The sequence below is a fragment of the Heloderma suspectum genome, chromosome 17, assembly GCF_057233095.1.
Source record: "Heloderma suspectum isolate Gila_16-S chromosome 17, 16-S_ref, whole genome shotgun sequence".
Classification (NCBI taxonomy): domain Eukaryota; kingdom Metazoa; phylum Chordata; class Lepidosauria; order Squamata; family Helodermatidae; genus Heloderma; species Heloderma suspectum.
This window is the reverse complement of record NC_139474.1, coordinates 3,227,498-3,248,691: the sequence shown is the minus strand read 5'-3', so window position 1 is coordinate 3,248,691 and position 21,194 is coordinate 3,227,498. Positions and strand designations below refer to the sequence as shown.

Sequence of the window (21,194 nt, the reverse complement as noted above, 5' to 3'; positions counted from 1 at the left end):
AGATGCAGTTGGCTTGAGAAATGTATTTGGTTTGCACACACCCGTTGCTCTAAGCGGATGGAGTCCACTGAGACAAGCTAGATGAGATGCAAAGGATCTGTGACTGGATATCACCCTGATGTCTTATCCTCCCCAAAGCTTAAAAGCAGCCGTGGGCCCCCACAAATTGGATCGAGGCCACAGTGGTGTGAAGCTTCTCTCCACTGGCTCCCTAATTCCACACCCGCCCACCAAGTGGTTAACATGGCCAGGTTAACCACGGTTTAATCTAGCAAACCCATATTCCTAGCTTTCAATTAATAATTTTTTTAAAAAAAGCAAGTCTCTAATCCTGTCCAAACGTTTTGTGAGAAATGAGCCTGCTACCACCTCTATTTACTCATTATTTTATTTCCAGCCCATCTTTCCGTCAAAAATGGCACTCAAGGTGGCTAACAATACAGTCCAGATTAGAAACAGAATCTTCATGAAAACATAGCATAAAAACAAACAGATGAAACCTTTTGGTGTGTTTAGCTGATGAGCAAATGCTGCAGAGTTTGACTTGAGCGCTGTCTCCATCCACCCCCACCTCACCGGCGCATCCGGATGGGTTGTTGTGGGGGACAAAGTCCCTCCAATGCTCTGATCCCAAACTGACCTCCGGTGGGTGAAAAGCCCTTTAAGTGCAAGATCAAAGCCAAAAAGAATGTTTGAGCAGGCCTTTATGATGGCCGCCTCTGGAGCAGTGCTCAGTTTTTGTGCCATGCATGGCTGCACAAAAGATCTTTCCTTTCTAACAAGAATAAAATCTTTCCCGGTGGAGAAATGACCTAAAACCACGAAGCCCCCTTCCTCGCCGGGCTTGATAAAGCATAGTGATTAAAATATTTTGGGTCCTGTTAAGAGCTGTGCTTCTTTCACTCGTGCTGAAATTTTGGGTCAGACTACATAGGGCAGGAGATCTGTGATAGCATCTCCCAACATATTTTTAGAAACCTTGAAAGCAGTTGTGGAGCTTTGGGGAAGGGAACGGGTTACCCCTTCCCCTCTGCTCTTTGCGTGATTTGAATTCCCCTTCCCCCGAAAGCTGCTGTTAGGGTGCTTCCAGACAAGGGTTTTTATCACACCATCACTCTGCCTCATTCATGGAAGTTTATGGTGGGTCCAGATGTTGTTGTCTTCCACTTATAACCCTCCTGTGTTTTCCCGCCGCTTCTGCCTTTTTCTTATTGCAGAAAATCCGTTATGGGGGGAAAGCTGGAATAATTACTATTTATTTATTTCAGAAGATTTCTGTATTTTCCCTCTTTTAAAACAATCCCAAAGCGGTTCATAAGATAAAAACGTGATAAAATACCATAAAAGCAATCAACAAAACAATAAACAGTAATAACACAAGAAAATCTAATTAACATAACCAGGGGTACTTGGCAATTCCAGTGGTCAGGAAACTGCTGGGCAAACAAATGTGCCTTAAGTTGATGGCGGAAACACTCCAAACTAGGAGCCTACCTGATCTCACTGGGGAGATGATTCCATCTGGTGGGTGCCACAATAGAGAAGGCCGTGCTCCACACCATGGCCAAATGAATATCAATAGGCCGCAGTACATTGAGCAAGGCTTCCGTCTCAGAATGTAAAGACTGGGGCGGCCTGTATGGGAGATGGAGCTCTCTCAAATAATAGGAACATAGGAAGCTGCCTTATACTGAGTCAGACCCTGGGTCCATCTAGCGCAGTATTGTCAACACTAACCGGCAGCAGCGGCTCTCCAGGGTTTCAGGCAGGAATTTTTCCAGCCCTACCTGGAGATGCTGGGGGTCGAACCAGGCACCTTCCGCATGCAAAGCAGGCGCTCTGCTACTGAGCCATGACCCTTTCATAATGCCTTCTGATTAATGGCACTAGGAACCTTCCATCTGTCTGGTTTGTCCTACCGGGTTTTCTCTTTCACATGTAATTTGGCCTTGAGTGTCCAGGAGCCAGGTACACCAGCTAGGCTGGTGTGGAAATGCCCCCAACCCCATCACACTCTAGTGCAGCAGCGGGGAATTCCAGATGTTGCCAGTTCCCCACCCCGATCTGTTGTGACCGAGGAATGGAACCCAGGGGTGGGGCTATGCAGATGAAGAGGTGGGGCTTGATTCTCAATGGCTGTGGGGTCAACCGGCGGCGGCAAGCAGTGTTAGCCCCCCATGCTGTCCTTTGGTGCACCCCTTTACTTTTTTCCATTCAAGATAGTAGTCCCCGGTCACTCCTATGGGAAATGTGATGTTTGGAGACTGCGTTGCACTTGTCCCCCACTCTTGGGGCATCTCTACACCAGCGTAAAATCCTGCATTTAAAACGGGGCTTTCTGCTTCCATTTTAAATGCAGGATCACGACGACTCTCTTTTTCATGCGCTCCCTTTTCCCCCCACCCGCTTCCCGCTGTATCTGAGCCTTCCATTCTCTTTCACTGATCTCGCTCCTCTTCTCGATGCTTTTACTCTTTTCACGAAGGAAACTGAAGCGCAACACAACGGGGTAATTTGATAGCTCATGATCTGCGATCTATTTAAAAACGGAACAAAGGGCATTTAGTGCAGGAGACGCCTTGAATGATCCTGGTGTCGTGTAAAGAGCCCGCAAACTTCCGTGAAGGCACAATCTCAATCGCAGGACAAAAGCTCCGTGTGAAGGAGCCCTTGACGCAGAGTGGCCTGGCTTTCCCAGAGATCCTCTAGGAAGTGTGCACAGTGTGTGCAATACATGCACATGCTCCCCACTGTAACGGCAGGCATCGATGTGCCAGTCCTTCATAAATTTATGTTGAACATTCCGAAGTCTTCCTTTGGATTTCCATGCTTAATTTGCTAGTGATTACATTGCCAGTCCCAGGCTTACTGGGGGAACCTGCTTATTTTTATTTATCTACAGTGCCTAGGGCCCGGTAGGTTCACCTATAAATATTTAGTGATTTGAAAAACACCCGTCATTAGAACAGGTTGTGTCACAGGGCTGGTGTCAAGTGTAGGCATGTTCGGGCCCCTGCCAAGGGCCCACACCAGGGGCCCACTGACGAGAGTCCCCTGGACTTGCTCCTCCTGTTCCCCACTGCAACCTGCTTGTTCCCCTGCCTCTCGCTCCGGCCCAGGCAACAGTGGTGGTGAGGAGGAGGAGCGGCAGATGCCCCGGCCTACAAGCAAGGGGTATTAGTGATGAGAAAGAAATTGTGAGGCAAGAGCAGCTGGGGACGATGGTGGTGAGAAGGGGGACTCACTGAGAGAGGGGGCCCATGGGGGATGTATTGCCCAAAGACCCTTAAAAAACTGCAGCCGGCATCGGTTGTATGTGGACGCCTTCTCTGGTATAGGATCTCCTGGTGGGGGTGGGGAGATCTCTGTCTGCGAGGGCTGAGCCGCCCAGTTTTAGGACTGGAGGGTACGTTTGTTGTCTGTCTCCTTTGCTCCATAGGAGTGGATGGTGATAGTTTTCCCACAGAGGGGGAAATAACGGGCTTAAATCGGGGCACCACTGGGGCCGAGGCTCAAACTGCCCCCTTTTGCCAATACCCCCGGTCACTGAAAATCAACCTTACTCTTACCTGCAGAGCCATATCCTGGGTTGTGTTTCTTGGCCACGCTAGTGTGTGATATTGGACGGGCTTTAATGTCGGTGATGCGTTTTGATGGGGCGATACGAATCAATTGATAAGACAGCTGTGATCATGTTAGATGACCAAACGTAGCACTTGCTTTTATCAGGGGCAGCGGATTCAGTGGTCCTGGGGCAAAGCCCCCCCCCCCCGCTGTGTGGGCCCCTTCTACCATCAGTGGATGTTCTCCGGCTTATGTGACAGGAGCATTCACCAGCTGGGTTGTGGGGTGGCCATCTGTCCTCTTTTGCAGAGGACTGTCCTCAATTTGAAGGGCTGTCCAGTCCAAGTCTGGCATAAAGACAGAGACCATCAGAAGGAAGAGGGAGTCTCGAAATTGCCCTTCAACAGCCCCCAGAAAGCAGACTGAGCAATACACACAGGTCACCTGGCCACGGTCTTCCACACTAGGGCGAGATGTACTGTGTTTGATTTAAATTATAATAATTATTTCTAAATGTGCATCTATACATATAAGTTTAGTATAAGCAAAGTTTATGCAAATCACTCCTTTTTTTTATTTTTTTTTGGTGATGTATTTCCTCTCTCTTTTTTTTGGCAGTTCATAAGTAGCCACCCTATCTGGAAGTTACTATTTCAGTTCCTCCCAGTTATCCCAGTGTAGGGTCACTTTACACACTTCAGGAAATTAAACTGGCAACCCTTGGCCTCAGATGCTTTTTCAAAGGGGAGTACAGGGCAGGCACCAGTAGAGGGCCCCACTGGGGTTCTGGGCCCCCAGAGCAACTGCCTGAAGATTCTAACTGGGTTCACACAACATGCTAACCCACACACAGTGGTGAAATGTGGGTTGTTGTTGAACCATGGGTTGTTTGTTGAACTGTTGGTTAGCGTGTTGTCTGAACCCAGGACATTTTCGGCAGGTTGGCTTGTTACCCATACAGTGTGGCTTATTCTTCTCGAAGAAGGCACTTTGAAAACCCATGGGGCCTGTTCAGACATCACACTAAGCCACCGTTGTTCCCATTTTTGAGCGAACCATGGTGGCTTAGCATGTCGTGTGTGGGGTCAAGATCCCAACCATGATAGTTAGGTAGCCACCCTGGCTAACCACCCCTCTGTAGTAGGGTTAAGGGACGCCGGGGTGGCTTACCATGCCATGTGGCAGGATCTCCGTTGTTAAAAATGGCCGCTCCATGAGAAAATGCGACAATTATAGAGACAGTGACACTCTAGGCAGTGTGGCCAGATTCTATGGTTGCCGTCGCATAGCAATGAATGGAGCAACCGGCACACATCACTTCCCGGCGTGACAGCTGCTGGGATGACCGGCGGAGTGGGGATGGGTAAGTAAACCATGGTGTGCTGCACGATTCCAAGTCATGTGATGGGTGCGCACGTCGTGGTTAGCCTAACCCTCCCTGCTCCATAGTTACCCTAACCACCCTTTCTCCTTTCATTTCTGAACAGGGCCATGGTTTGTTGTTGGGTTGTTCAGGGTGGTTAACAAGCCACCCTGCAGAAAATGTCCTGGGTTCAGACAACATTAATTAATTAATTAATTAATTACATTTATATCCCACCTTTTTTCCTCCTTAAGGAACCCAAGGCAGTGTACATACTCCTCCTCCTCCCCATTTTATCCTCACGACAACAACCCTGTGAGGTAGGTTGGGCTGAGAGTCTGTGACTGGCCCAAAGTCACCCAGTGAGCTTCCATGGCCGAGTGGGGACTAGAACCTGGATCTCCCGGCTTCTCCAACACTCTCACCACTATACCACACTGACTAGCCCATGGTTCAACAACAGCCCGCACTCAACCACCGAGTGTGGGTTAGTGTGTTGTGTGAACAGCTCCGCTGTGGGTTGATGCAGGGGCCTGGCTTGTATCTGCAGATGTCTTTAACCTAATCTGGGTCGTTCTCCCTTCTGCTATGATCTATCGAAAAGTGCCATCCTATTGGTATCCTGTTTCCCTGTCCTGCCTGGCCCCGATGAATGTTATCCGAACAGTAAGGGGGCTCTTTGCTGTGTCCCTAGTCTGCCATCCAGACACTTCGGCACCTGCCAGTGGAGACAGACCCCACTTCTGCTGAAATCCATCCACGTTTAATAAGTAACTAAAGTCAGCGGTGGAGGGAAAACACTTAAAATAACCCTCCCCTCTCCTTTCCCCTCTTTTCTTCTTTCCACTTCCTTTCCTGATAAAGTACCCTAGGCAAAAAACATACAAGGCACCCTGATGGAGGTGATGGTTTAATATCGGTCCTTGGTTCACTTGCTGTGTGATGGGGCCTGCATCTGTACACAGGGTGCGTAGGGTGGCCGCTTATGAATTGCCAAGAGCGAGGAAAAATATCACCAAAAAGAGCACAAAATCTGCATAAACATTGCGTCTGCTAATTTATGTGTGTAGATACAAATGTCAAAATAAGCATGATAATTTAAATAGAAATATAGTATATCTCGCCATAGTGGGCAAGACCAGGTGACCTGTGTGCCTGCCTGTCTGGTCCGCTGCCCAGGTGCCATTTGGTTGATGGGCAAGAATTCTTACGGTTTTTTATCCCTACACCGAACAGCCCTTCAGACAGATACAGGAATGTCCTCTGTAAAAGAGGACACTTGGCCACTCTTAAGACTGCTTGTGGTTACTTGGTGATGGCAGTACTCTGCGCATGCTCCGTGGCACTCCCACCTTTATATTCTCTCCATTTTTCCTTGGGCTGGGCCCCAACGTAGGAAACAGTTTGTGAGGATCTGTATTCTCCAGCCCCAGACGAGCACCCAACCACTTCTGGGCACTTATTTATTTATTACATTTCTATACCGCCCCATAGTCAAAGCTCTCTTTGTTTACAACAATTAAATAATATAATATATAAACATAATGGATAGGTTTACCTGACTATTTACAAGGAAGCTATTGATCCTCCCATTAGTACCCAATTCAAGAGTTTTCATTCAAGAGAGCCCAGCTTCGTTAGGGAGCTTTAACAGCTTTACATAAAATTACACGCTTGTCCGTTTAAATTCACATATCCACATCTTATATACACGTGCAGTTTTCTTTTGACCCAGTTTCCTCCCACAAAGCCACATTATTTGCTAGGGTTGCCACCTTTTTTTCTGGCAAGGCTCCTAAGCGTTTAACAACTGTGTGCAGGCAGAAATCCAACAGATGTAGTTTATGTATTTAGGTTACCTGAAGGATCACCTCCTCCCATATGTGCCTGCCCGGACCTTAAGATCATCCTCAGCGGCCCTTCTCCGTGAGCCGCTGTCAAAGGAAGTGAGGCGGGTGGCTACTAGGAGGAGGGCCTTTTCGGCTGTGGCACCCCGGCTCTGGAATGAGCTCCCTAGTGAGGTTCGCCTGGCACCTACATTGTATTCCTTTCGGCGCCAGGTGAAGACCTTTTTATTTTCCCAGGCATTTTAGCATTTTAGCTTTCTAAACTTTTAGCTTTGCTGTTTTAAATCTGTATTTTAAACTCCTGCACTGCTGCTAGGTTTTATTGAGGTTGTATTGTTATATTGTGGTTTTAGTGTTCTATATATTTTAAATTGTTTTATTGTGTGCTGTTTGGTTTTAATTTTTGTGAACCGCCCAGAGAGCTTCGGCTATTGGGCGGTATAGAAATGAAATGAAATGAAATGAATGAATGAATGAATTTGATTTATTAGCTGCCCATCTGGCCGGCTACCCGGCCACTCTAGTTTGGTTAGGCATGGACTTGCAGTGGTGAATTTCTGCCCGTCGTGAACCTGTGGCACGCATAGAAGCCCTCTTATAATAAAAGAGGGCAACCTTATTATTTCCCTGGTTTATATCTTGTCTCATGGCAGAAAAAGGGCAGCCCGCCTTTGGTGGAAGACTCTGTCCAGTGCTCTGTCACTGGCCCTCCTTGAACGCCGGTATGTGCGCTCGGCTTTCTTCCGCATGTGAGGACATCTTGGGTTTGATCCTGGTTTAGAGTCCCCATCTTCCACTCTCCTCCCCCTTCCCTGGGCCTTCCCTGCCAGAGCTTCGGTGCCTCTAACATCCTCGTGGCAGAAATTCAACCGATGCAGCTTTCTCCTAAACTTGAATTTCTGCATGCTGCGCATCCGATAAAGGCCCAGGAGCCTTGCTAGAGAGGAGGTGATTAAGTCTGACCATATTTTGGTGTGCGCCTGCGCTTTTCGACAAATGTTTGAGGATGGCCGCAGCCGGGCCACTTTGCATCGCCGTAGCAAAGCAAGGCCATTTTGGGCTTGCCTTTTAAACCATTCTCAGTCGGAAAGGGGAACTGCTGTTGCCTTGACAGGGAATGGGGTAGATTCCAGTTTCACCTCAGCCAGCTGCATTTCCTCCTAAGTGCGCTGCGCTGCGGTCTAGCCTAGAACCGCATTTAAGCAGGTTTTGCTGGCCTGGCCAGTTTTGAATGCTTTTTTTCTGATCTTAACTGGCTTCATATATACCTGAATAGATGGCCGGTACCATCTATTCAGGTATGCAGACTGCTTATCAAGGGCAAAATATCTGTGCAAAATTAGGGCCGCTTTGCACCCTAATTTCAAGAATGGTTTCTTAGGAAAAGGGTTCCTGTTCCTGGCACGTGCCGACTCTAAAAAGGGGATGTGTAAAAGGTCTGCTAAACTCAGCCCCCCACCCCACTCGTGCATTTGATTTTTTTTTTAAATATATTGAGTATGATACTTTCAAGGAAAGAAAGATTATTTCTTAGAGCTGCCTTTCTTTTGCTCTTATTTTATATTTTTTAAAGAAAAGTCAGTATTTATTTGTTTATATTTGTTTATTTGTTTATTCTATGGACGTTTAGACCGAAAAAAGGCCTGCAACTCTCGGTATGCCTGAGCCAGCCATGCTGGGAGCTGTAGGCCTTTTTTCTGTTATTTTTTATTATTGTTATTTAGAATATTTGTTTATTCTATGGACGTTTAGACCGAAAAAAGGCCTGCAACTCTCGGTATGCCTGAGCCAGCCATGCTGGGAGCTGTAGGCCTTTTTTCTGTTATTTTTTATTATTATTATTTAGAATATTTGTTTATTCTATGTTCGTTTAGACCGAAAAAAGGCCTGCAACTCTCGGTATGCCTGAGCCAGCCATGCTGGGAGTTGTAGGCCTTTTTTCTGTTATTTTTTATTATTATTATTTAGAATATTTGTTTATTCTATGTTCGTTTAGACCGAAAAAAGGCCTGCAACTCTCGGTATGCCTGAGCGAGCCATGCTGGGAACTGTAGGCCTTTTTTCTGTTATTTTTTATTATTATTATTTAGAATATTTGTTTATTCTATGTTCGTTTAGACCGAAAAAAGGCCTGCAACTCTCGGTATGCCTGAGCCAGCCATGCTGGGAGTTGTAGGCCTTTTTTCTGTTATTTTTTATTATTATTATTTAGAATATTTGTTTATTCTATGTTCGTTTAGACCGAAAAAAGGCCTGCAACTCTCGGTATGCCTGAGCCAGCCATGCTGGGAGCTGTAGGCCTTTTTTCTGTTATTTTTTATTATTGTTATTTAGAATATTTGTTTATTCTATGTACGTTTAGACCGAAAAAAGGCCTGCAACTCTCGGTATGCCTGAGCCAGCCATGCTGGGAGTTGTAGGCCTTTTTTCTGTTATTTTTTATTATTATTATTTAGAATATTTGTTTATTCTATGTTCGTTTAGACCGAACAAAGGCCTGCAGCTCTCGGTATGCCTGCATAGGATTGTGCCTTTAATATATTGAAATCCCTAAGCGGTTCACATTAAAAATACAATTAAAATACAGTAGAACATGAACTCTAGCCTCACCAACTTGACCTGAGTAAGGTCTGCCTAAGTGTTATGAGGCTGGCCGAATGGCCAGTGTCAGCCATGGGTGTGAGGGAAAGGTTTTGATGGCCTTTGTAAGGTTGTCACCCGAGGGATTTAAAAAAAAATGGAATCAGCTCTGGAACTATCGTGTTGTGAAGGTACTTCTGTGTCAGTGATTGTCCCAAGGATCCTTGTATAAGAACAATAATCCACAGGATCCTTTCGGGGAGAAGCCACATGCCCTAACAGCAGGGTTTCCAACATGGTGCCTGTGGGTGTCAATGTGCCCCGGAAACTCTTGGCGCCCACCAGGCTCACTGCCCCTCCTGATTTTTATTTTATGAGTAGTAGTAGTAGTTGTTGTTGTTAATAATAATAATAATACTAATATTTAATGGGAGTCTGGCAGAACGAGGTGCTGCCCTGCAGTGCCAACTTTATTTGGGTTCAAAAGAATGTTTTTTGCATTTCTTTCAGACTCTACCTCTGCATTGCATGTAGGTTCATGGCAAGTTACTTTTATTTTCATCTCATCGGTTTGCCTTCTGGAAAATCAGTGTTCTGTGACCAGCCATGTCCACCATGGCATTCATTCATTCATTCATTCATTCATGTATTATATTTCTATACCACCCCACAGCCGAAGCTGCCTGGGCGGGTCACAAAATTTTAAAACCATTAAAATACATTACGTAAAATATAAAACCATTCACGTAATAACATAGGACACATAACACACACAACAGCAACATATATCTAAAATAAAAACAATAATCCGGAGACAATCAAGAGACTCATTATATGCTGCCAAATGCCTGAGAGAAGAGGGCAGTTTTAACCAGGCGTCAAAAAGATGACAATGTCGGCACCAGGTGGGCCTTGTCAGGGAGATTATTCCAGAAATGGGGAGCCACCACTGAGAAGGCCCTCTCCCTTGTTGCTGCCCTCCAAGGTTCCCTCGGCGGAGGCTCCCGGAGGAGGGCCTTAGATGCAGAGCGTAGTTTGTGGGTCAGTTCATGCCAGGAGAGGTGTTCTGTCAGGTACTGTGGTCCCATGCCGTGACAGCCATTTAATGAATAGGCAAGGCGCCCCACGGCAGCCTTTTTGTGAGAGTGCCCAAGACACTCTCAAAATTCCAAATGTGCCCACCGACCGAACAAGGTTGGGACTCCGACACCCTACCAAGGAAACCTAAGAATTCAAATACCGTTGAGGTTGTAGCAGAAGTTTTTTCACAAAGACATTTCTGTGAAGGTTGAATTCTCTGAATCCTTTGGGAAACAGAGGCAGCATCTGCAACAGTTAAATTGGTTTAGAATCATTTTAAGTAGTGTTTAGTAGGCGTATATAGGACTGCACCTGTATGAACCCGCCCATGCCTTGAGTTCAGTATCAGAGACTCGCCAATTAGATAGGCGGCTACTAGGGACACGGCTTTCTCAGTAGTGGCCCCTACTCTGTGGAACTCCCTCCCAAGGGATGTACGATTGGCCCCTTTCAGTCTTGGTGGCTTTGAAGACTTATCTGTTCTAATTGGCTTTTACTGTTGGGGTTTATGTTAATTATGTTATGCTGAATGCTTTATATGTTAAAATGTTGTTACGCTTATCTTTGGATTTTTGTAATTTTAAAAGTTTGAATACTGTTGTTTCAGTTTTGTGGTTTATAGTGTTGTACGCAGCCTAGACATGACTTTGTCTGGAAAAGCAGCCTAAAAATGCTTAAAATAAAAACAAATGAAATAAGTATTGATTTTGGGCATCCCCCTTGGTGTAGATAATAAAGCTGCTGGTGTATATATAAAACGGTCTTCTTGCTTTGCAAAAATGGTTGTGCCAGTGTGTATGATTACACCTTAGATTAGCCTGTAGATGGGTGAGTAAAGTGACATTCAGACAACAAAGTGTAGAACAGGATTGTGCCTGTGGTCCTGTGCTGGATTTTCTGAACAGTGCCTATGATCTGATCAATGTAGAAAGTCAGGGCAGGGCCAGCGGGCCCGATCCTAGCCCCCACCGCTTTATGTTGGCTCTGTACTCATATGCCTGAGTAGGGGGCTCATAAATGTGTGATCAGGTAGGGAATATTTGCAAAGTTAGAACTTTTTATTTCTTTTACTCCAAGTGACAGTGGGCTTGCAGGGGAGTAAAACTGTGTGGCCATTTTGGCACGGCTGGCCTTATAAATATATATATATATTAACAACCTCCTCTTTCTTTCTTTCTGTCTGTCTGTCTGTCTGTCTGTCTGTCTGTCTGTCTCCCCAACCCCCTTTCCTTTCCACAAAGCCTTTCTGTCCTCTGGATCCACAACCTCCCCAAAGGATGAATGGCACTGCCTCTGCTGAGCTCATCCTGAATCCCTGTGAATGTGTCCGGCAGCCTCCGCTGGTCCAGAAACGTCGTTGCTTGTCGGCTGTGGAGCCCAGCTCACCTTTGGCAGAAGACTGGGAGGCAACGGAAGAGGAAGAGGAGGATGCCGACAGTCGCTTTCTGCGTGTGCATATGCGCAGGTCAGGTGACTTGAGGGGCTCTGCTCACATGTATGACTCCTTCCGAAGACACAGCTGGGAGCCAGGGAAGGTGCTTGAAGATGACCCAGATTTTGATCAGCGAAGGTAAACCGTAGTAATTAAATATACTCAGGCATGCATCTGGTCTTCTGTGGTGAGTGGGAATTTTGTCTCGAGGTGATCAAACAGGAAACGAGGAGTGTTGGTTCCCTCTTTTTCTTTAAGCTTTTGATGTTCTACAAACATAGGTGACGGTGGACTGAGGACTAGTAACTTGTGTGGAGTTGTTTGCAAAGCTGATTTTATAAGGGGCTGTGCTGCGGCTCAGGGTGTTCCCATTTGGAATCTAAAGTATTTTCTTCTCCAAAGGAAATGGCTGCAGCAAAGGGTGCTGGTGGTCTTTTGCAATAGAGCGTCTGTGTACTGTTCTAATCTGCGCAGTTGGCTCTCATCTAGTGACAGTTAGATACATGGATTCTGCTGGAAGTGATCAGGATTGCTGCCTGTGATGCAGATTTTGGATGTCCTGTGTCCTTTTCCCCCTATCCCATCAGCCTCTGCTGCTTTTGTTCCCCCTTTATCTCTCCCTTTCAGCACCTTGCCTTCCTGATTTATGGTAGCTGGACAATGCTTTGGTTCCTGGGTTGCAAATCTGTGGCAGTAGGTAGGGTTTCTGCCGGATTTAATAGGCGTTAGGGTTCTGCCAGCAGGCCAGCTAGCTCTGTGTCTGATGAGCCCTTTGACTCTTCTGAAAGCTAAACAGAACACAGCGACGTTGGCAGGGGTGGGGAGATGAAATTTATGACCAGGGTGGTGCTGGGGCTTGACCCTGAGTGGAAAACCATGCCAGATCTGTGTCCAGACCGAAGGCTGACCTCACTCAGGAAAAGCGATCCAGGCAGGGCGGAATGTGTTCCATACTTCCACCCTCGCTTCGTGCACTGTTTCTCAAGCTTTCATTTAAAGTAATCTTTCTTGCTTTATGGTTGTGAAGCATAAACCCCAACTGCACGCTTTACCAGGCGCAGCTTCTATTTTCTAATCCATAGCCCTGGAAAATCGCTGCTGCCTTCTGGGCATGCCTTGCTCAAATTTTGTTGAGCTGCTGGCATCGTCAGGGTTCGGGGCTGTCCTTGCGGCCTCTAGAAGAGAACTCTCTGGGAAACAGATGCGTCTGTGCTGTAGCGCACATGTTTTTTTAGTCCATGCTCAGGAACATGAATGGCTGTGAACTGCCCAGAGAGCTTTGGCTATTGAGTGGTATAGAAATGTAATAAATAAAACAAACACTAAGGGTGCTTCTGAATGGATGGTTCCTTGCGCTAAAGAATAGTTGCTCTTTCTCTGTAAGATACAAGCAGAATTGCACTTGATTTTCCACACTGTTGAGGGCTGTTGTGTGTTTTCTTTATGTTCCATCCATGGTGTGCCCTTCATGCTGTTCTTACGTCTGTTTAAGGGGTGTGTTTTTTGAAGTCGGTAGTGACATATCCAATGCCCATTGCAGTGGCCAATATTTTTGCCATCCCATTTGTTTATTTTTAAGTACCACCAAGTGGGCGGGGAATTCCTCTTTTGGCAGCACTTTTCACCATAACAGCTAACTTTGGGAATGTACCTGTAATTTGGCAGAAAGCAATGATGGTGCCTGTATGTAAAAAAATGAGAGAGACCCTTCTCACTACTGCCCAGATTGTTATCTGTGATTGGGAAGCTTCTACGTGTTGTATCTGTGTTTGAAACTGAAGGGTTGGATCCATGGTTCTAAGGCGACTGGAGATGAATAAATTGGTTGAAAGCTGGATGATCCGCTGTGGATCATTGCTTGACTTTATTACAGCTTGCCGAAAAGTATTCACAGTTTGACAATGGGAAGCTGTTTGTAGTTTTTGTGAATCTAAGAGGGACTTTCAACTCTGTATCTCACCAATTCTTGTGGGATAAATTGCACACCTTACAAATGGAAGGGCAACTCTTGTATTTAATAAAAGCACCTTACCAGGGTTCTACTGCACAGGTACATTGTTGTTGTTGTTCAGTCGTTCAGTCGTGTCCGACTCTTCGTGACCCCGTGGACCATAGCACGCCAGGCCTTCCTGTCCTGCGCTCTCTCCCGGAGCGTGCTCAAGTTACAGGTACATTGCACTATCCCAAATACTAAAGGGGTTAGACAGGGCAATATTCTTGCTCCCCTGCTCTGTCGTTTATCTCTCTCAGATCTATCCACATTTCTCGCTGCAGCTGAATCTCATCACCCTAAGTTGGCGTCTCAGAAAATTCCAACACCGCGGATGCGGCTTTGTTATCCAAGTGAAGGCCAGGTTTAACAGGTGTACTGAAAAACAAAAAGTAGAATATTGTGAAATAAATGCATTGGCCATTAACTATGGGAAAACCAAGGTGATGGTTTTTTTCAAAGAGAAAACCTAAATACAAATGGCAGTTAAATGGACAGGACATTGAACAAGTTTGATCATTAAAGTACTTGGGTTTGTTTTTTCATTCCTCCCTTAAGTGGGCTATCCAAAGGAAATATTCATTAATTAGGGCCAGTCATTGTTTGAGCACCATCCTTTGCTTCTTTTATACTGAAGGAGGCAAGTATGTCCCAGCTGTAAGGTTTATCAGGCTAGGGTGATTACTCAGGTTTTATATGGAGCATCAGTTTGCTATACTGACAGTCTTAATCACTATGAAAAATTGCAGGCAGGCTTTTTAAGGAAAATCATGGGACTCCCAAGATGCATGGTAAATACTGCTTTAAATCTAGAAATAGGATTATGTTCAGTAGCAAGCATTGTTTGGAAACAGATGCTGTGTTAGTGGCTACATCTCTGTTCGAGTGACTCAATTAGTGCATTTGCCTACCAGACTAATCAATTCTTATGCATCTAACTGGAAAAAAGCTATTCCGTAGTTATTATACATGGTTGGTTTTTCACCAGTATTTATGCTTACAATGGAATGATCGCAAGCTGTATTTTTAATTTGGCAGAGAATTCAGGTTATAGGGAGACAGAACCAGTTGGAACAAGCTAACTGTTTGTTCACCTTTAGTTCATCAGCTGACTTCCTAACATGTTGCCAAAGTGCTCAGTATTTAGACTGTCCTAAAATACTGTGTGGTTTTTACACTGGAGAGGTTTAATGTGGTGTGGTCTCAATTGTTAGAAGGGCGATATGGAGGAATAGCCATTGCTTTAAGACTCTAACCTTTTGATTCTGGAGATACTGAAACATTGATGCATATGATGTTTTGGGGCGTGATCCAATGGGGATAGTCAGCCGCCTCCAAACTCAGAGGCGACTGACTATCCAATGCAGGATGGGCGGAGTGCGGAGGGGATCTTCTCCTCCGCAATCTGGCTGCTCTGCATTAGTGGCTAGATGGCCGATTTTGGCTTTCTAGCCGGGGCGGGTTGGAGTGGGCGGGGGGGGGAGGCCGGATGGCACATAGGAAGCATTGGAATGATGTTTCCACCATCCCCTCCCCATCCCCAGGAACACCCCCTTTCCCGTGCTCCGCTCTGCTCTTATGAGTGCGGAGTCAGGGACGAACAAGGTGGTAGGCGCGGGGGCTGGGAGACGGTTTCTGGGAACCGACCTAGGAGTGCTGGCTCCGAGGTTGGTTCCCATAAACCGGACAATCTGTCTTTGTCTCTCTTTCTACACACACACACACACACACACATGATTGTTGGTGGGGACAGTCTTTTCAGTCACTGCAATTTTAGCAAGGTGGTTAATGGTGGTGACCAAAAAGATTTTTAAATGATTTTAAAAAAAAATTAACATGCTAATTTTATGATCAATTGAAGAAGAAGAAGATTGGACTCGATTGGGGGTTGGACTCGATGGCCTTGTAGGCCCCTTCCAACCCTACTATTCTATGATTCTTAAGACTTTTCTGGCCACTGACATTAACCATCTTGCTAAAATGATGGTGACATAAGATTCCTTCATTTAAGTGGTATTTTACTATTGCTTTAGTTTTAAAAAAGCATAGTCAGAAAGATGTTTTAGCGCTACTTAAAAGATCAATTAAGGAAACAAACAGGTGATAAAATTGGTGCCCACCGCAAAGTTTATACACGTATGCTGAACTATGATAGTTTCATGAGCCTGGTAAGTTACCGTCGACATCCAAACCGCACCACTTAAAGAGGTGGCAGAGAGTAGCCCTGTGAACATGGCATTACTCTTCCATCCTAAAAAAGTCAGGCTTTCTGAAGTGAGAAGGAGAAAAAGAAGAAACAGCAGTGGGAAAATGTGAGTGAGTTCCACAATGAATGTTGAGCTGGAAGCCATTTACAGCCCCATGCAGCGTACAGCCTATCCTACCTTTTCACAGCCTGCAGCTGCCGAGGCGTGTTTTGAGCTGTTGATTATTACCTATTGGAGACAAGGATGTTTTTCTGGTATATCTTTAACTAAAGGAACAAATGCCTTCCTGGATTTCAAAACAATAGAAGGCAGGTGGCTGCAGAGTAAATGAATTTGGCATACAGAAGGAGGAACCTCAAGCAGGGTGCACAGGGGCTGTGGTCCTTGGCATGAGAATTTTGCCCTGTTTTTGCCGACAAACCCTGGGTAGGGGAACATTTAACCATGGGTTAAATGAACCATGGGATAGAGTTATGTGCGGACCAGGTCACTGTCTTCCTGTCCTGCTTGTGAGCTTCCCAGGGGCATCTGGCTGACGGCTGTGGGAAACAGGATGCTCTGGATGGACTCATTTTGATCTCATTCAGTAGGGTTATAAATATAACTTTGAAAATCGGCAGGGAGAGTGTAGTGAAATTCCCAAAGCCTTTGAGTAGTTGGTGGGAGGGGGCTCATTTGTAATGGGTTTAGTGGTTTTAAGGTTTTGTGGGAACCGTAAGCCGCCTTGTGGGTCCTGCTATTGACGGAAAAGAAGAGTAATGTTTTAAATAACTAGCAAAGTGGTTGTGCATTACTCCTGGGTCCTTCACCCTTGTGTTACCCACATCACATCCTCCTGGCTAGGAGATGTAGAATAAAGGTGAAATCCTATGCACGTTTAGACAGAAGAAAAGGCCCCATGCTGGCTGGAGAATGCTGGGAGTTATAGGACGTTTCTCTCTCTAAACATGCATAATATTGTGCCCTGAATTATTCAAGAAAAAGGTAATATATGCACATGTTCCCTGTTTGCATGATTCTTTCAGGGCACAGAGTTCAGCCTTTCTGAGGGCCAAAGGAAAGGGTGTGTGGTCGCCTGTATCTTTCCTTTGTTTTCAAAAAGCAAAGCAAAAACAAGAGCCTCAGAAGTTGTCAGTCTGAGCAGAGGAACAGGGGAAGGGCGGGGAGAGGAGGAGATCTGCTTTACCCTTTCCCCTCCACTCAGAATTACTCCCCCCATCCGCTTCCCCCCCATGGGAATAAAGACGGGCAACCATATATTTTCCTTTGTAGGGGAAAAAGCAGATGAGGGGATGTATTTTGAGTAGAAAACTGCTGCTGGACGAAAGAGTGAAGCAGTTCAGTTCTTCCTGGCAGCCTCCGAAGCTTTCGTTTATTTTATTTTTTTCAAGAAGGAAAGATAACATATGATCACCTGTCACATCTAGTTCGATGTGCAAAATCATATATATTTAGGGGGTGGTTGTGTACTTTGTGCTCTGCTCATGTGTGCTGCTACCTTCCTGCCCCTGCCGTGTGGTGCAGAGGGTGGCTTCGCTCCCTTTTCTAGCTTCCAATTGTTGGTTCGGAGGTAGAAGACCTGCTCCCCAAAATCTTGAGCAAAGTGTTGCCTGGCTGTCCGTCTCCTTCTTTTAGCCACCAAGGGCTGCTACTCCTTAATTAGTGGAAGAGCAAGAGAGGCATATTCTGGACGAGCGAGTGCAATTGCCACTCAGATGCTCGCCAGGGCAATTGCCACTCACCCCGGGCGAGCAGATCAGCAACGAGACTAAAAGGCTCCCAGTCCGTCAGAAGGCAGAAGCCTGCAAGATCTGACGGGCATGTGGGGAGCTGCTGCAGTCCTTCTCTGCCAGCTCCGTGGTTTCTGTCTCTGTATCTTAAGAACATAGGTTCTGGCCCTGCATCGATGTGCGCTCGCTTTCCGCACATGCTCTGAGATGCTCACTTCTCCGGATGGCACGTGCAGAGAGAAATACTCCAAGCTGCCGTAACATTTGGAAGCTGTTGGGACCCAGTGTTATAAGTCTCAAAGTAAATTCCCATCGTATAGTTACTTTGGAAGGTTGGGGTGGGTTTTTTTGCAAGCGCAAGTACATCGAGAAGCCTCCACAAGGGCAACGACTTCCCGCTGCTGTGGACCTGACATTGAACACGCTTTCTTGGGCTGAGCCAAGTCTGTGTCCAGCTGTAAAGGAGCCTGTGTGTGTGTGTGTGTGTGTGTGTGTGCGTGTGTGTGTGACAACTCTGGGTATGTGCATGCATGGTTGTAAGGGTGGCTGATTTATAAGCAATCCATGTTTTGGATTTCGAATATAGGTTCTCTGTCTGGACTGGTTTTGCTTCCATCTGAAGCTTATGGTGCCACCTACTGGCAGCAAGTTTGAGACAATTGAGTCTTGGGTATGTGGATAAAAGGGAAATTCTTCCTCTGGCTATTTGATGAAAGGGGTAGTGGGAGGACCCCCCCCCCAAGACTTTTATCCCATTTTATCCTGAATTCCGTTCCTTGGTTTGTTTATTGATCCTATATGCTGGCCTCCCCCAACCTAGTGCTCCCCAGATGTGTTGTACTACAACTCCCAGCATCCCCAGCCAGCATGGGGATGCTGAGAGATGTAGTCCAACACAACTGGAGGGTACCAGGTTGGGGGAGGCTGCAGTGAACTCTCTGAATGTGGAACCTTATGCAGCCAAAACAGTAGCATCTGTACACAAGAGGGAGGTATCAACAGGTTTTCCCAAGGTTCATAGAAGATAAAGAGAAATATTTAGGGGCAAGCTCTAAGGGTGGGGGAGGGGGATAAAAACCGTCCCACTGAGGACTGAATGTGCTCAGTGGGCCCAGAATGCTGACTGACTGCCATGGTGGTGGGAGGTTGAAAATGATACGGAACCCTGACCAGGAGCGCTCCACAGCGCAGCATTTTGTGTCCTGTCCCATTTGTTTAAACAACACAACTTCTCCCTTACAAATCTTCCAAGGGAGGGTTGGAGGATGGCAGCAAGGGAGAGGGCCTCCTCGATGGTGGCCCCACCCGTTTGTGGAATGCTCTCCCCACTGAGGTCCGTCTTGCACCAGGATAGTCATCTTTTCAGCACCAGGTTAAGACTTTCCTCTTCTCCCAGGCATTTGACAGCATATGATGGGGTTTTTTAATGTTACTTCTTAAATCAGGTCCTGGTAGTTTTGTTGTTAATTGTTTTTAACTGTTTCACACTGTTTTAAATTAAGATCCCAAATGGCAAGATAGAAAAATAGGATAAAGATTTCATCAGATCAATGCATCCCAGAAATTTGTCCACCCGTTGCCTGAATCCCCAAAGTTAAACCAGACGGATGTAATACTTGTAGAGCAGCAGGGTTGGAGGTGCCCTCACTGCTGTTCTGAGCACCTTTTCTCTCCAGGGATAACTTCCCGACTGTTAGAGCCATACGACAATGGAACCCATGACCTAGGGAGGTGGTGGGCTCTCCCACGCTGGAGGCGTTCAACAGGAGGCTGGACAGCCATGTGTCAGGGATGCTCTGACTTGGATTCCTGCATCGAGCAGGGGGTTGGACTCGATGGCCTTGTAGGCCCCTTCCAACCCTACGAGTCCATGATTCTGTGAAACCCCTTCTGTAGCCTTTCTGACGTTTGAATGGGGAAAAGCTGGCTGTGGGCAGTGGCAATTATTTAGCTAGCATTTGATTAGCTGGTATGTACGCAGGGCTGGCCTTAGGGGTGGGCGAGCTGAGTGGTTACCTGAGGCAGCAAACGAAGCTCAGTGGCTCTGGTTTTGGAATGTACTGTGGCAAAAAGCAAGTGTCCGTAACCTTTCTTTCAAATTCTACAGCTTGTTTGGGCACTAACTACAAAAACGATAGTCCTTCAGTTCGCTTCAAAGTATGCTTCTTTTTCCACTTCCACTTTGATGTCATTTGCGCTAGGTAGCAATCGGCGCAACACAGCTTTACTCTGAGGCAATGCCATCGAGCACTTTTTATTTATTCTTTATTTATTACCTTTCTGTACTGCCCAATAGTCGAAGCTCAGTCAGCACTTCAAATACTGTAAACTATACTATAAGCACGATATAAATAATAATAATAATAATAATAATAATAATAAAACAAAAGATATTAAAAGTAAAACCTGTGATAGTTCTGCTGTGTTGCACCGTTCACTACTACCGCTCCGAATGTGGCTTTTCGAGCTTCGACTTGTGCAAACTGCAGCACAGTGGCTGAGAGATCAGAGTTGTGTGCGATGTCGTTCTCGATGGCCATCACGCCTGCACCAGGCCCCATATATCCTCTGGGGGCCCTGCAAAACTGATCATGGGGGGGGGCACCAAAGGCACCCCTCGCCCAGGGCACTATTCATCCTAGGGCCGGCCCTGTATGTATGTATGCAGGGCAAGCATTTACTTTGGTTTTATACTGCAGTTTTAATCTTTTAAGGGCACTGGGAGTTGTAGGCCTTTTCTCTGTCCTGTAGGATTGCTCTGCAATCTGTAGGATTGCACCCTAAACATCTTATATTTAGTCTTATCATGCTGTATTTTATGGTTTTAATTGTTGTGAATCCAGAGAGCTTTGGCAAGATCAAAATGTAATAAAAAAAAAATCAATCAATCAATAAATTGGGGAAACCAGAATCACAGTGGCGGACCGAGTGTGACCAGTGTTTTAACTGTTGTGCCTTCCTTCTCCCTTGACATGCTTTCAAAGACGTGCTCAGGCTTGAGTCTGTGGTGGGAGGGCACTTTATTACTGGGAGAGGGGGCAGCTCAACTTGGGGACACATGAATTAATAACAAAAAGGAAACCTCCTGGACTGTGTCTGATCTGCCGACTTCCTTTCCAGCGTGAGTTTGAAGGGACTCACCCCCGACGCAATTGACTCTTCTTCCATGGAGCAACTGGATGGGCATCCCCGGGGCAGAAGGGACCCCCGCCGAGCCCCCATCATCCGTAGCAATGATGACATGGAGTCCCTGCTTTCTCAGGATGAAGAGGATGGTGACGATGACCAGGAAATGTCTCGGGTATGTATGTATTTTCAGCCCACTTTGCAGACAAAATATTCTTCGATTCAAATTCAATACAGAAGGCTATGTAAAAATAATAATTCAATACAGGGTGCTG

General features: G+C 46.1%; 1 protein-coding gene across 2 annotated transcripts in view; it reads left to right on the top strand.

Annotated features, from left to right (window-relative positions):
* The window catches only part of ARHGEF2 (Rho/Rac guanine nucleotide exchange factor 2), a 169,813-nt gene that overhangs the window by 24,939 nt on the left and 123,680 nt on the right, over positions 1-21,194 (top strand). For both annotated transcript variants that reach the window (XM_084823678.1, XM_084823679.1), the window contains exons 2-3: positions 11,676-12,004; positions 20,914-21,094. In XM_084823678.1, coding sequence (XP_084679804.1) covers positions 11,712-12,004; positions 20,914-21,094 — 474 coding nt within the window. In that variant the 5' untranslated portion in view covers positions 11,676-11,711. The remainder of the gene's footprint in view (positions 1-11,675; positions 12,005-20,913; positions 21,095-21,194) is intronic.